General features: G+C 34.0%; 1 protein-coding gene across 2 annotated transcripts in view; it reads right to left on the bottom strand.

Annotated features, from left to right (window-relative positions):
- The window catches only part of LOC140439622 (NFX1-type zinc finger-containing protein 1-like), a 209,497-nt gene that overhangs the window by 138,637 nt on the left and 53,238 nt on the right, over positions 1 to 17,622 (bottom strand). For both annotated transcript variants that reach the window (XM_072529649.1, XM_072529650.1), the window contains one exon: positions 16,808 to 17,570. In XM_072529649.1, coding sequence (XP_072385750.1) covers positions 16,808 to 17,570 — 763 coding nt within the window. The remainder of the gene's footprint in view (positions 1 to 16,807; positions 17,571 to 17,622) is intronic.

Raw genomic sequence — 17,622 nt, 5'->3', positions numbered from 1 at the left:
AAATACTGAGGAACTAAATAAATCAGTAACTTTTATTATGTAATACTATTACTTGTTATACCGTTTTTAAGTAGTTGTTTTTAAAGTTTTTAATTTTTATTTTTAACAGCTTGAGAAATAATACTAACAGTAGATAAACTTAGTTTTAAGGATGCTGCAACACGCTAAAATACATAATAAAACATTGTAATACAAAACTATATATTTTAAATTCTTTAAATTACCTCTTTCACAGCATTCAATGGTAAAAAAGGGCTGCCATTATTTCGGTCTTATTCAAAATAATCTATTAAACAAGCAACCAGCCTAAACAACTGAAGAGTCTACAACGACTATTTATTTGTTTAAGCATTTTAGCACACACAAAAATAATTAGTTTTTAAAGCTATTAGGCTATATTAATTTATCTATAATGTAAAAATGAATCGCAAAATGTGTTGGTAAGCGCATAACTCAACAACGCATGAACCAAACAATTATTTTTTTAAAATGTTCCTTGAAGTCTAAGGATGGTTTTTACGGCGAGAAAAATTCGAATAATTTCCGGGAAACCCCTAAAACAGCTTTTTCCCATACAAATATTTTCTAACTAAATTCCTATTTAACTATTCATGAGAGACACCCTACTGTTGTTTATTTAGCTGTGCATTTAGAAAATGGACAAAGAGTATATTTTACAGCACAGAACGCAGTACAAAGAGCTGCTCAGCCACCATCTACCACATTAACCCGTTTTTTTGAGATATGCCAAAACGATGCTTTTGCTCAAACGTTGTTATATTCTGAAATGCCAAAATATTATACTTGGAATCAATCCTCAAGGAGATTTATACGACGGAAACAAGGAAAACCAGTTCCAGTATACCCAGATGTATATTCTACCGATACGATTGGTCGAATTTATTCAGTACATCCAAGAAATGATGAATGTTTTTATTTACTACTGCCATTAGTCTATATACGTGGCCAAACATCATTCCAACATTTACGAACTGTTAATAGTGATTTGGGTGGATCATACAAAGAAGGCTGCCAACGTTTGCAATCATTGCTAGAAAATGACGCTCATTAGGATCAAACTCTCAATGATGCTGTAATATCATCACAAGCTCATCAAATACGAACATTGTTTTCTATAATCTTATCTACATGCTTCCCATCAAAGCCAAATGATTTGTGGATCAAGTACAAAGATAATATGTGTGATATTTTGTATCAAATACGGATTAGAAGGAGAAATCCAAATATACAAATAAGCGAAGAAATTTACAATGAAGCATTGATTTCAATTGAGGACATGTGCTTGATGATGTCAAACAAACTATTATTTCAATTAGGCCTGGCCGCGTCTAATCGTCTATGCATAATGCTTTTAACCAAGAGTTGCACCGAGAAAAACTGTATGATCTCAACACTTTGAAAGAATTAATTCAAACAAATCTTCCACTATTGAATGAACAACAGAAGTATATATTTGATACACTAATGAAAGTAACAAATGATAAAATAGGAGGGATTTACTTCTTAGATGCACCTGGTGGTACAGGAAAAACTTTTTTGATTTCATTGATATTAGCAACAATTCGATCACAAAATAAAATTGTACTTGCACTCGCTTCGTCAGGAATCGCAGGAACTTTGCATGAAGGTGGTCGAACAGCCCATTCAGCACTAAAATTGCCATTAAACATGCAAAGCAACGAAACTCCAACCTGCAACATTTCGAAGAACTCTGCAATGGCAAAGGTTTTGCAGCAATGTGAATTTATTGTTTGGAATGAATGCACGATGGCACATAAAAAATCTTTGGAGGCTTTAGATAGAACCTTACAAGATCTACGGAGCAATCATAACCCATTTGGTCGTGCAATGCTTTTATTAGCAGGAGATTTTCATCAAACATTGCCAGTCATTCCACGATTAACGCCAGCTGATGAACTCAAAGCATGTTTAAAGTCCTCCAATTTGTGGAAAATTGTGAAGGTATTACACTTAAGCAAGAATATGCGTGTCGAGTTGTAAAATGACCAATCTGGAGACATATTCTCTAAACAACTCATTGACATTGGTAATGGCAAATTTCCTATAGACACCTTGACTGATTGCATTAACTTTCCTCAAAGTTTTTGTCAGTTAACTCGATCAAAAGATGAATTTATTCAAAAGGTGTTTCCAGATGTTGCTTAAAACTACAGAAACCATTATTGGTTTAGCGAACGGGCTATATTGGCTGCAAAAAACATAGACGTAAATGAATTAAATTTCAAAATTTAAGAACAAATTACAGGCGAATTGAGGATCTATAAATCAGTTGATACGGCTACTAACCAAGATGATGTCGTCAACTATCTGCCTGAATTTTTAAACTCGCTGAATTTACCAGGATTGCCACCTCACAATCTTCAATTAAAGATTGGATCGGTAGTTATAATGTTGAGAAATATCAACCAACCGCGTCTTTGCAACGGCACACGGTTAGCGATAAAAAAAATTATTGAACAACGTGATAGAACCAACTATACTGAAAGGAAAGTATAAAGGAGAAGGCGTTTTGATACCACGCATCCCAATGATTCCGACTGATGTACCTTTTGCTATGACCATAAATAAGTCCCAGAGGCAATCATTGGGTGTTTGTGGTATTAGTCTAGAAAACCCATGTTTCTCACATGGTCAATAATTGTATGTTGCCTGTTACCGTGTTGGAAAACCAGCGCGCGTAACGACGAATCGCTGCTGCTCATTTAGCGTTACCCAGGGGACACGTGTTATCGTAGCTTGCGATAGACCACGGACGCGAGCAACTCTGTGGAAGCCCTCCTGTATGCTGATGACCTACTAATATGGGCATCAAGTAGCAGTCTGAGAGCGCTCGAGGGAGTAATGAACCAGGCTCTGAAAAATCTAGAAAAATGGGCGGATAAAAACTGCCTAACAGTCAGTACAACCAAAACCAAATATCAAGTACTTAGCCTTTCAACAAAACAGACTGCTGTCAAGCTGACGTATAAAGGAGTTGATCTGGAAAGACAGGACGTAACAAAATACTTGGGGGTGTACATAGATAAGAAAATGACGTGGAAACCTCAAATCGACGACATTGCAGAGAAAGCCACAAAGAGATGTCGACTGCTCAAACGTCTCACAGCAACAAAGTGGGGCGCCACGCAAGATGTCCTGGTAGCAACATACAAAACCTATGTCCGGCCGATATTAGAATATGGGAGTGAAGCTACAATAACTGCGAGTACAAACACCACCTCCAAGCTTGAAGTCGCCCAGAACACTGCCCTTCGCGTCATCACCGGTGCTCCAAAATCAACACCGATTACATCAATGGAAGCCCAGACCGGTATTGAACCAATACAATGCCGCAGAGAGCAATACGCGTTAACCTTCTGGGAAAGGCAAAGACGAATACTTCCACAAAAATGGGACGAATATAGACAAGCAGCCTCACGTCTTAAAACACAAACCACTCCGCTTACAGTAGCAAACCAAATCATGGAAAAATACCACATTGTTCTGTCGGAAGCCGCCCCCTTCCCAGCGCAAACCACACTGGCCCGCTGTCTACCAAACACAGAATTACTGCTTAAAAACCATAACGACCCGAAGCACTTATCGTCAGACATTGCCCTAAGAAAAGCCGCCCTAGAGACGATACACACCAAGTACCCAGCACATAAGTGGCTCCACATCTACTGCGATGGATCCTCGATGCCGGATTCGGGAAGAACAGGAGCAGGATATGTCTCAACGTTCTTCAAAGGCTCTATAGCTGTGGGTGTCCCTCTCACCAACTACGACGGCAAAATTGCTGCTATACACGAAGCTGCAAAAAATCTTGAGAATTTCCAACACCCCCAAAAAGTTGCCTTCTTCATCGACTGCCAAGCCGCAATCCTCGCCCTGTCGACAAATCGATACACCGACTGTGCCAAAACAATATCTTGCCGCGTCCAACTATCGAACTTGATGGAAAAAGGGTGGCTGATTACTCTACAATGGATCCCTAGTCATGTCGGTGTTAAAGGAAATGAAGCGGCGGATGAACTTGCAAAAGAAGGCACTACTCTTCCACAGCCCCCTAGATTCCAATCGTACACATCAGCAAAGTCCACCATTAAAAGAGGAATCAAAGCGAAGATAAAAGAGCAGCAAATACAAGCCTGTGCTGGAAAATCTTGGGCCCACCTAATAGAGTCACCAATCCCTCGCAACTTGCCGAGACCCATTAGTGTAGCCGTGTTCAGAACAACTACGGGGCATGACTACCTGGCCTCCCATCTACATCGCATCGGCGTCAGCGAAAATGACAACTGTCCACTATGTGATCAGCCCCAGATGGATGCTGCTCACCTTCCAGAGTGCCCAGCCCTGAAAACAGACCCACCCGAGGAGGATGAAGATCGCCTACGAGAAACGGCTCGTCTATACTGGTCAGCGCGCCACCAAATGGCTAACATGCCAAGGGTGGGCGTTGGCTAGTAAGTAAGTAAGTGTTGGAAAACCATCAGATTTGTTTGTATATTCACCAGGTAATCAAACGAAAAACATTGTATATCATAAAGCACTACAATAAAAATAAAACAGATTTTTGTTAATAATTATTATTCACTTGATTTACAATAAGGCGATTACTGAAAATACTTATATACATTTTATTTCATTATTCTTTATTACATCGGTTATTAACTCAATGGTAATAATAATAATAAATAATTAATTATCTCTATGTTTTGTCATTGAAGCACCCACTTTATAAATATTTGTCACTTTTAGGCTCCCACTATCCCTTTAGATTATTTTTCAATCAGGTTTGAACCTTAAGTTCCCCTCTTAGTTTGAAGCCCTCCGGCAGACATCCCAGTCGGGGTTTTTAGTGGGTCCAAAAGGGTGGCCAAAGTTCGTGGAAGCCAAGATACTTAAGTCACCCGAGCTGACCCTCACACACCGCCCTATCATCATGGTGACGGTTCTGTTCAGGAGAAATAAAGAAATAAACTGCCATATTCCAAATCTATTTGACAGAACAAAGTCTGTCAGGTCCGCTAGTGTATTTTTATAAATGCAGTTTATTAAAATTGTATATTTATTTCGAATCAAATTGATCAAAACAAACACATGGGAAAACAGACTTAGTATGTATAAGGTTATAAAGTATTGACAACACTGAACTGTGACTGTCCCATGTTTGCAACCCCACCATCACATTATTAAAACGTGAAGTATTCCCTTATCAATTTCGTATGATTGTGTAATCTAATTAACATGATTATTTTTTGAATAATTAAATTTAAAACAATTGTTGCAAAAAAATTTAAATTATTAATAATAAGAAATGTTTTTTTTTATATTTATTCAATATAATTCTAAAACTCTGAATGTGATAACGATTAAATTTTTCTTATTATAATACCATGTTGGCGCCTATGAAAAATCAAGCAACTCCGTAAGGATGTCGTATTTTTAGGTTTGTTAGGGAAATTTCAACTCCAAGGTTGATGTTCTGGAAATTTTAAATACAAGTGACGTCATTTTGTATAAATGGTGACGTGAACAAGATGCAAGATTATATGTTGATGGTCATATAATTCAAAGAGTGTCCAGTTTTAATTATCTTGGTTGCCATATTACTGAACAACTAGATCCAGATGAAGAGATAAAACGTAGAATCGAGATAGCCCGCACGACATTTTTAAAAATGAAGTCATTCTTCTGTAATGATAACTTGCAACTTCAACTTCGAAAGCGCATGGTTAAATGCTACATTTGGCCAGTCCTCTTATACGGTGTCGAAGCATGGACATTAAAAATATCCACCATTAATCGTCTGGAGGCCTTTGAAATGTGGCTGCACAGACGTATACTAAAAATTCCATGGACGGCTATGCTGACAAATGTGGCAGTCCTTGAGAGAGCAAATGCTGCTCGCGAGCTGCTTGATAACATCAAATGTAGAAAGATGGCCTATTTTGGACACGTAGTAAGGGGAGACCGATATAATATATTTTTCAACTTATTATGATGGGTAAAATCGAAGGACGCAGAGAAATTGGTAGAAAGCAGGCCTCTTGGTTGAAGAATATCAGGGAGTGGACAGGAATGAGGAAAGCTGAGCAACTCTTTAGAATAGCTCAAGACAGAGACAGTTTCGCCATGTTAATTGCCAACGTCAAGGGGACTTGATAGGGCACGTTAAGAAGAAGGTGACGTGAAACGTTTTTACTTAAAAAAAATGGTATAGTTTTAATTTTTGTTTATTTGTAGTTGCTATTAACATTTAATGGGCTACCTAAGCTTTAACGTCACAATGGGCGGGGATTTTAAAAACCTTTCCAAACATTTCTAATCTGTCTGTATTTGTCCTATAAGAAGTTGTAAATATTGGTTTTTTAATTGTTTGAAGACTAAATAAGGACTTTTGGTTATGAGAATTCATTCTATGCAATTGGTATTATTTGTTCTTCTTGAATTTGTGAGGTAAGAATATCAAAGTATTAAGATATTTAATATGAATATTTATATTTTAAGGTTATGTTATTGTTTGATTAAAACTTTAATTATTTTTTACTGTATTTTAAGGTATTTTGTTGTTGTTTTTATCGGGGTTATTTCAAAATGAATCAAAAAATCGTTGAATTTATTTACGAAGTTAAAAAAATATTCAAATTAATTTTTTATTCTTTTTTAAGTGCTAGTGATTTTATCCCCTTTATAAAAGACTAAACATATTCATTTTCTCGTAGTTTAAATAGTTAATAGATTTGATGTCGTTACTGAAAAATTCAGTAATACTGGATGTCTTCAACACATGTTTACTAGGCAGATCTAAAAAATAGACTTAAAAACTATTACAACATTCAAAAAACATTTTTTTAAACACTCATTATGGCAATTTGATAGAAAGGTTTCCACGAAATGTTATATTATAACCTAAACCACGAGAAAACGAATATCTTTAGTATTTTACAGGATAAAATCACTGGCAACGAAAAAAGAATAAAACATTAATTTAAATATTTTTTAGCTTAGTAAATAAATTCAATGATTTATTGATTTATTTTGAAATAACCCTAATAAAAACAACAACAAAATACCTTGAAATACAGTAAAAAATAATTTTATATATAAGTTAATAAGTTTTAATCAAACAATAACATAAGCTTAAAATATGAACATTTATAGTAAACATCTTAATACTTTGATATTCTTACCTCACAAATTCACGAACAACAAATAATACCAATTGCACAGAATGAATGTTCATAACCAAAAGTCCTTATTTATATATGTATTCCCTGCTACTTTACACATACAATCATAAGCATATCCTGCGTACCTTACGTCACTACTACGAGACACTAAAACCAATCAACATGTTTAATTGAGAAATATCAAGAAGTCAATAGGACAGAGATCCGATATGTATATTGCTCCAAAAATATTTAATCACTTGCCCAACATATACAAAATTCGTAATACTCTTATTTCACTAAGTATCGTAAAATCTATATTTAAAAAGTATACATCAACCCTAGATCGTATGTTTGTGCATACATTTTTCGATCTGACTAATTAATAATGATCAAAATTATAGAAAGAAGAATATTTGCAATTTAATGATTTTTTATATTCGTTCGTACAAATATAAAAAAAATAAATACATGTTAAAGAAAGAAAAATATTTGCAATATAGTGATTTTTTATATTCGTTCGTATAAATATAAAAAACAAAAATTAAATACATGTAATATAAAGGGTGATTCATTTAGAGGTACTTTTTTCAACAAGAAAAAACGATGAAAAAAATAAATTTTATTTGAAAATATTAATTATCATGCAAAAGAACCATTCTTTAAAATTACTTCTTAAAGATAATTTCTTTTAAATGTTGGCCATGACTACGATTAAGTTGGTTCATTCTGAAGTTCCAATTCTCGATGACTCGTTCTAGCATTTCGATTGGTATTTCACCAATGACTCGAGTAATATTGTCCTACAATGCCTCAATCGTATCTGGTTTATTCATGTAGACTTTGGACTTTAGGTTGCCCCAAAAGAAAGAGTCAAGAGGTGAGATGCTACAAGATCTAGGCGGCCAATTCACTAATCCAAAGCGTGAAATAATTTGTTCACCGAATCGTTCTTGCAGTAAAGCCATGCTTTTACGGTATGGCAAGTGGCGCCATCTTGTTGGAACCAAATGTCGCCGAGACCACGAGCTTCAATTTCAGGTACCAAATAGTCCGTTATCGTGGCACGATAACGGTCTCCATTCACATTAACATTCTGGCCGGCCTCTGCTTTAAAGAAATATGGACCAACGATTCCATCAGCTCATAAACCACACCAAACAGTTGTTTTTTCAGGATGTAATAGCCACTCTTGAACCTTTTTGGGTTGTTCATCACCCTAAATACGGGCATTTTGTTTATTAACGTACCCAATAAGCAAAAAATTGGCCTCATCTGAAAACAAGATTTTTTTCGAATTCACTGGATCTTCTGAAAGCTTATCAAGAACCCATCGACTGAAACGGTGACAACTCTGAAGGTCGGTTAGCTTCAGCTCTTGCACTTATTGAATTTTGTATGCTTTTAAACCAAGATGCTTGCATATGACAAGCCAAGCTGTTGAGAACGGCGACGAATCGATTCTTCATTATTTTCGAGTACAATATCCGTTACCGCCGCTATATTTTCTTCAGTACTTGCTGAATGTGGTCTATTTGGTCGCGTGTTATCCAACAATGAAAACTGGGTTTCAAACTTACTAATCGTAAAGCGAATTGTACGTTTGGTAGGCTGATTATGTGGACCATAAATTGCTCTAAGCGCACGAAATCCTCACCAAAAAAGTACCTCTAAATGAATCACCCTTTACATATTATACAATGTTTGTAGATTATTATATAGCTACATAAATATAATTAAATAGCGTCACACATTATTCCCGTATTGGACCAATATGTTTTAAGGGGTAATGAGTAAATGTTTTTTTGGTTTTTGAGTGACAAATGTAAAATTAACATGTATGTAAACAAACTACTAATTATTATTATATTATAAACATTATTATTATTACATTATTCTTCAAACAATAAAAAACCGATATTTCCAACTTCTTATGGGACCAATACACACAAATTAGAAATGTTTGGAAATGTTTTTAAAACTCCCGCCCAATGTGACGTCAGACTTAGGTAGTCCATTAAATTACGTCCACTTTATCTTTTCCCGTGCGTCATGATTCATTTTCAAACAAGTTAAATCAAAATATTAAATAAAACGTACGTCGATGTGTAGATAATTATCATTGATAAATAAATAAATTTAATAGCTTCAACTACTTGAAAAAAAAAAATGTTTTATATCTGGAATCTAAAATAGCAGATATGGTAAAATAATCCTTGGACTCCTCATCGGAAAACCTTTTATTGATTCCAGTAATGAAACTTTCTTTCATAGTCCCAACGCCATATAACTTTTCTATTATTTTATTGGACAAAAGATAGCGCCTTAATACAGAAATTTATGGAATCACTTCTGAAATAACTGAGTTCGTGCTGCTCATCAGTTGTGTTATGTCTTCAGAAGGTCGAAGTCATTCAAGAAAATTTGCAACAAGTCCCATTGATTACTACTTAAATTATTTATACCGTTATTTTCAGTAAGATAAATAGTTACACCAAGTCTCAAATGAAGCAACCTTTTTAACATGTAGAAAGTGGAGTTCTACCGTGTTTGTACAGCTTGAATAATTTTTTTCCGGTCCATATTCAGCTCTTGTTCCATTTCCCTTAATTTGTTGCATGCTAAAGACGAGTGATTAAAATGAGTTGCAATTCGGCGGACAGTACTAATCATATCTGATAAGGTGTGCATATACAGCCTTTTACCATATTAGCTCAGCTGTTACACTTGGCTCAGATTTCTGAAATCAAGAGGCCTATCACACTCGTATAACTCTCATGTTAAAGAAATCGATCACGATTCCTTCAAAGCTGTGAAAGTTTTTTCCTAACCATATTGTAAATATCAGGGATTATTTATTCACTAATATATTTTCTGGAGGGTGTTATATATCGAGACTATTAGCAGTCTCTTAAACCCAGCAATTTTGACAGGAAAGCGGTTGATTATAAATACACATCATTTCCGCAATTTTATAATGAATTCTCTCTGCACGTTTATTATTGATGTTTCATACTTTGCATAGGCGTGGCCATAGCGGGTTCCGCAGGTACCTTTTTATAGTTTTCATTTTTTTCCAATAATTAATTATTTAATAGATTTTAACCTCTGATTACTGAAATTACCTTACTATACCCAATATGGGCCGTCTCGAATATTTATAATTTTAAACGTTTTTATTGTAAATTTATTTATGATTTAGTGTACAATCAAATATCTCTATTACATAGGAGTATATAAGTTAAAAGGAAAGAGAAGCATAGGGAGGCGTAGAATGTCATGGCTGCGCAACCTGAGAGAGTGGTACGGATGTACATCAAATGAACTTTTCAGAGCAGCCGTCTCAAAAGTCCGAATAGCTATGATGATTGCCGATCTCCGCCGCGGAGATGGCACTTGAAGAAGATATAAGTTAAAAAATAATAGGGAACATCCTTCAAACATGATAGGAAACCATAATACTGTGCCCGATGACACTTGCTTAGAATTACAATAGAAAGATTAGAAAGATCTTCTAGAGTAGTAAGAGATCCTTACCAACCACAACTAGAACAGTTTCCAGCCAAAATAACAGGTAAAAGGAAAAACATGTAAGTCGGTCGTTTTTACCCACTTGGAATTCCAACTTTAAATGGTTGGAATATAGTTCAACAAAAGATTCAGCTTTCTGTTTTTTGTGCAGACGTTTTGGCATGAACGACAGTACTAATCCTGGATTGATAGACTGCGTTTATTACTAATGGATTTTCATCATGGAATAAAGCAACAGAATGATTTAAAATGCAGCAAAATACAAGTTGCTATGAATTTAAAACAGAAACTTCGAGTTATAACGTGAATAAGTTCGTAGATCTCCAAATCAAAAAGAAAAAGAGGCTGAACTGAAAGCCAGAGAGAAGCAACGACAAAAAAATTTAGATTATATGAAAAAACCAATTGATGTAATTATAGTTCTAGTAAAAGGTGGAAGACCTCGTGGTCACGATGAAACGGAAGAAAGCAATGAAAAACATTGTTTCTCGAATTTGTACAATTTCTTAAAAATATTACCTTACATTTAAGATATACTTGGAATCGGCACCAAAAAACTGCACTTATCTTCGCAACTACATTCAAAATGATATTTTACGTTCTCTCATAATGAATAGTCAAAAGGCAGTCAAAGAGCAGCCTTTTTCTGTAATTACAGACAAGACTTCTGATGTCACTCACCACGAGCAGATGACTATTGTTTTTAGATATATCCCTAAAGGTAGTACGTTTCCAGCTGAAATGCTACAATCATTGAAACATTTAAATTTAACTGATGCAGAAACCATTTTTGAAATAATAAATTCTAATTTGCATGATATGAATATTTCTGGGAGGATGTTGAAGCTGTATGCTTTGACGGAGCTTCAGCGATGTCAGGAAACTTTACTGGTGTACAGAAAAGATATAAAGAGAAAAATATTAAAAATTTGTATATTCATAGGATTGGTAGCCGCTTGCGCTAATCATATTAAAAATCCGATTGAAGATTTTCGATTTTTTTTTGTGTAACCCAATTCGTTTATTCTTATATTGAAGTCAATCCAAAAAGACACGCTGTGTTTGAAGAGATTGTGAAGGTCGTAAATAATAAGTTAAAAACTTTGAAATCTTTATCCGAAACACGTTGGGCTTGTCGTGCTGAGGCAATTGCTCTGGCCAAAAATCAGGTTGAAGCAATTATAGACGCCATTGAAGAGACAGTTGATGACGCAACTGATACAAAAGCTAGAGCTAACGGTAAAGGGATACTACATCACATAAAATCCTTTGATTTTATTATGTGTTTGGAAATAATGCATCCAATTCTGCAAATGGTTGTCAAAATTAGCAAATTACTTCAATTGCCAGACACAGATATTTGAAGACACAGCTATAGAAGAAGTTCCAAATTTAGCATTTGCTTTGATACTTGTGATAGCGATAGCCTTCGAATTGACATTCCTACCCTGAGAAAACATCAAGTTTCTACTAGATTAGATAATAATGCTGGCAATGCATACAGCAATGCGGAGTCTACGATAAAAAAAGAAGTGAAACTCTTTGTATTTTATCCACTTTTAGAGCAAATGATTCAGTCATTAAACGATAAATTTGACCAAGAGTAAAAAAAATATTTATTCAGTAGGCAAAATCATATCGTTAAATATAGATGAGATAGGAAATCAAGATTTAAAATACACCTTAGAACATTTTGCTTTGAATTCTTCAGAATTAGAAGCTAAACTAAGACTTTTAAAAATAAAAAAAGATAAGAAATTTTCAGCTTCAAAAGCTCTCAACTGGCTCGAATGGAGGTCTTAGCTTAATAGAAAATCAATGTTTCAAGTGTTTAACCAACTAATGGTAAAATTTGACAAAATTACTGTAACAAGTTGTACTTGTAAGAGTACTTTTTCTAAGCTGAGCAAAATAAAATCGATATTTCGATCGACAATGCTACAAGACAGTTTGAAATATCTAATAGTACCTTTTGTAAAACAAGAACTTCCTCTAAATATAGATAAAGATAGTGTAGTTGACGAATTTAAAACAATCACCATTCTAGCGACAAGTGGTATTCTGTTGTTATAATAAATTTTTTAATGTCAAACTGAATTTTTAACGTATTTTTTATATGTATATGTGACTGTGGCCACCCATATTGTTCTTATGGTCACGTAATAATTTAATATAAAAAAAAACGTAACTCGTTTCAAAAAATTATTGTTCTACCAAATATATTTTGAATTTAAAAAATTATTTCAAAAAATTGTAAACTGTTTTATATATCTATATAAAAGTCTATGACGACAGGTCACGCCGTTTGTTCAGTAAACTAACGGCGCGAGAAAAGAAATATGAACCACCATATTTCAATCATATTTTGTTCTTGAAACGATACGTTTAATTAATAATACTGTATTAATTACATATTAATATCTACATAAAAGGCTATACTGACAGGTCACACCGTTTGTCCAGTAAACTAACGGCCCCATCTAGGAAAGAAGGGTCATAAAAAGAATATTAGGTACATATTAATATAATTAATAATTAATTTTAATAATATTTTTAAGGTAGAATTTAATACAATAATAGAATAATTTAAAGCTTTATGTTAGTTTAGATATAAACTGAAACTACAAGAAGAATATACCAAGGCTGGCCTAGATATTAACCTCGCGAAAACAGAGTACCTATCTACAAGTGAAGAAGACATAGAAGATCTACATATTGATGACAACGTAACAATCAAAAGAAAGGATAAATTCAAATACTTGGGGTTTATAATCACGAAAAAGGCAACAACAGAGGAAGAAATTACACAAAGATTAGGACAAACAAGAACAGCAATCCGACAACTTAACTCAGTATGGTGGGATAGACACCTAAATATGAAGACAAAAACACAGATTTATAAAACATTAGAGCGAAGTATTATGACATATGGGGCTGAAAATTGGATCATAAACAAGAAAAACAGCAGTAAGATAGTAGCAACAGAGATGGAATGCCTGCGAAGATGCTGCAGAGTAACAAGAATGGATAGGAGAAGTAATGACGACGAATAAAGCAAATAACATCAATAGAAACAGACATACTAACATATATAAAACAAAAAAGACTAAAGTGGTATGGACATGTAAGAAGAACTAGCGACAGCAGATGGATAAAGAGAATAACCGAATGGAGCCCCATAGGAAGGAGGAAAAAAGGACGACCCCGAAAATCCTGGAGGAACGAAGTAGACGACGCGCGACGCCATGAGTAAGAGAGGCCTAAACGATGGAGAATGGAACAACAGAGAGATGGAAACGGTTGAGCGAGGGAAGGCAGTGAATACTGTAGAACCCCTAAATATTTATAGATATAAACTCCTAACGCCATCCGAACAAAGAAATCTGAATTAATTAATTTTGTCGAAAATTGCTGAAAAGTTACTGTAATTGTTAGGTAAGATTAATGACGTATAATTATACATTTATTATATGTCATTGGGTAAGATCAACATACACTTACTAAAAAAATAAAATGACGTTTAACAAACGTCAACGCTTTACCAAAATAAAATAAAAACTAAATAAGACTAAAGATAAAGGTAAATAGAATTAAATACAATTAAATCAAGTTAAACAGATGTAAAATTCAAGTTATGTAGAATTAAATAATTTTTTGCGCCTTTTGTGGTGGTGATAGAATAGTTCGTTGGATCGTGACGTATGATACATTATTGGAAAGGAAAGGCGGTAGCAAATATGTTGAGATAAAAAACACAGATTGTGGCATTGCTAACAGGGCATTACATCATATCTCCTTTGAGTTTGGTACGGTTGGAGCGTGTGATACATTAAATGAAAGGGGAGGATATAACGAATATATTCAGATACAAAAAACAAACAAGGCGACTACCAAAAGGGTACTACATACACAGTATCTTCATTAATAATAAACATAGCGACATACGAGTGATCATAGGGCACTATAGATAAACATAGATTTACCATAAGACAAATTTTGATTTATTGACTTAAAGAAAGCCTCTGGTCGAATACAAAAGAAACAAATGATCGAATCCTAACATGCGGCATAGCAAATGAAAGAAGAGGATATAACGAATATATTCAGATACAAAAAACAAACAAGGCGATTACCAAAACGGCACTACACAGTATCTTCATTATTAATGAACGTATAGCAAGATACGAGATATCATAGGGTACTATAGATAAAAATAGATTTACATCTGTTATGATGACCAACGAAAAATTTTGGCTTATTGACTTAAAGAAGGCCTCTTGCTGTATACAAAATAAACAACTAATCAAATCCTAACATGGCAAAAAAATCAAACAAGGCAACTACTAAAAGGGCACTACATATTATTATTATACTATCTTCAGTATTAATCTTAAGAGGCCTTCTGTAAGAGTACAAAATAAACAACTGATGTAATCCTAACATGCGACATAGCAAATAAAAGGGGAGGATATAACGAATAAATTTAGACAGAAAAAACAAACAAAGAGACTACCAAAAGGGCACTACACATCGTTTTCGTTATTATTGAACGTATAGCGACATACGACACTATGGATAATAATAGACATTTGCTCTATATATAAAGCATAAGGTAAATTCACTTTATTGACCTGAAAAGGGCCTCTGACTGACAATATTATATATATATATATATATATATATATATATATATATATATATATATATATATATATATATATATATATATATATATATAAACTTGCGTGCATAGAAATCGGCCCACTGTAAACTTTTGACTTTAACTATATTTTTTTCAAGAAATATTCATCAGATCACAAAAACAAATATACTGTTTGAAAGACAATTTAATATGCAGGAAAAAGAAAAAGACTAATAATCTGTCACATTGGCAGTGAAGATGGGTTTGTTCCAGAAGGGCTGTGGGTGTTTGAATAAAAAAAAGTGGGTACTACCATGCAGAGATGGACGGGAAATCTTTCGAAAATTGGTTTAAAAATATACTGCTCTGGTTAGAAGACAACTCCTTCATCGTATTGGACAACGCGTCTTATCATTCAGAAAATTGGAAAAAATTCCAACTACTGCTTCTAGAAAAGCTGACATCCAAGCGTGGCTGAAATCAAAAAATATAGGGTTTGAGGACTTCAAAAGTGCAACTGCTGGCTATCGTTAAGTAACATAAGGAACAATATAATAAATTATCATTGATGATATGGCAAAAAGCCAAAACAAAGTAGTGTTAATGCTGCCCCCATACCATTGTGAGCTCAATCTGATTGAGCTCGTCCGGGCAGAAGTTAAAAAATTATGTAGCAGGCAAAAACACTACTTTTAAATTTGCAGATATGAAAAATATTATAATATTATAATATTATAATAATATTAGTCCAACTACGTGGCAGAAATGTGTGCAAGACGTTCAACAAAAAGTCGAGTCCAAAATGTGGAAGTTGGACAATATAATAGAGAACCATATCGAACCCATAATAATAAATCCAGACGAAGACAGCAGCACATGTAGCTCCTCAGACTCTGACTAATTTGAATGGTATGTTTTTATGCTTTTATAAACTTATGACAATGCTACTTTATTTAAAATGTTCACTTTGTTAGGTATCTCTCAGTTAGTGAACACTTTATTTTAGCACATTTTTCTTAAATGGAACATTAAATTTTGCTCACAATGATTAAATTTCAAGAAATTCTTACACTAATAGTTTTAAAAGTAAATATTTTTAAAAATCATATGATACACCTAAGTACGACCCTGTTTGGCTTTCACGTGCGTTTGTTGACAGTTGGGTAAATGTAAAATGAATGAATATGACTAAACTAAGTCATATATAAAAACATCATTGCTGAAAATTAAAAAAATATATGGGGTGGAATCCACACTAAAAAAACCTTACGGGCCTTACATTACTACTTAAGTTCGTCGTTCGTCGATACTTATACAATTTTAATTGTCCGTATCAACAACCAAGGTTTTTAGAGTATTGAAAAAGATTTCTTTTTATTATATGTAATAATTTCTATTAGTACTACTAAATTAATAAAAAACGGTGTTGACTTACCTCATCTGTGGTTGGCAATAATCCTTCCAAGAATTGATCCAAAGCATGATTTGTAAAACAAATTACTAACATGGGAGAGTCTTTATACCATGCTTCGTGATTTTGTAACATTGTTCTAGCAATTTTTAAACCCAGAAAGGTTTTGCCCGTTCCTGGGGGCCCTTGTATAATTGCGAATTCCCTGGTTAGCGCAGATTGAAAAGCTTTATTTTGAGCTTCATTCAATCCATAAAATTGTCGATCACCCCAATCCAAAGGCCAAAATTTGGTACGCTCTATAGTATAGAAAACGGGATCTATTTTCAGGAGATACTGTGGAGGTCTTGTGTCTGTACGCACTTGTATGATATATCTTTCCATTGGAAAATTTTCAATTGGCATATTTTTTAAAACAGTAAGAACTTGATAATAAGGTTCAAAATAAACTTTGCTTTCTACCAACAAAAAAGATTTGTCATAAAGACCTGCAGGTAACTCCATGTCTGAATTAAATCCAACGATGAGCTGACCATTTCCTAGCAATTCTAACTTTCGTTCTACAACTTTTCCAAAAAGTAGTGTGGCAAATCTATCATCTGTGAAACACAGCAAAGAACCAAACATAAATCTTTTGGAATTCTCGTACTCAAACTTTGTCTTTTTGTTAGAGAAATCGAATTGAATTCTCTGGCAATTTTGATTGTTTATAGATTCCGCTTTGAGAAACTTGACACCTTCGTAAATTTTAATGTCTTGCTGTTTATCTCTTGGATTGTTGATATACCTAAAAGACGAAAAATGTTAAAACACAGTCTCAACTAACGTGGGATTATATG

This window comes from Diabrotica undecimpunctata, chromosome 4 (assembly GCF_040954645.1).
Source record: "Diabrotica undecimpunctata isolate CICGRU chromosome 4, icDiaUnde3, whole genome shotgun sequence".
Lineage (NCBI taxonomy): Eukaryota > Metazoa > Arthropoda > Insecta > Coleoptera > Chrysomelidae > Diabrotica > Diabrotica undecimpunctata.
Note: the sequence above shows the minus strand (reverse complement) of the source record. Positions and strands in the feature narration are given on the sequence as shown.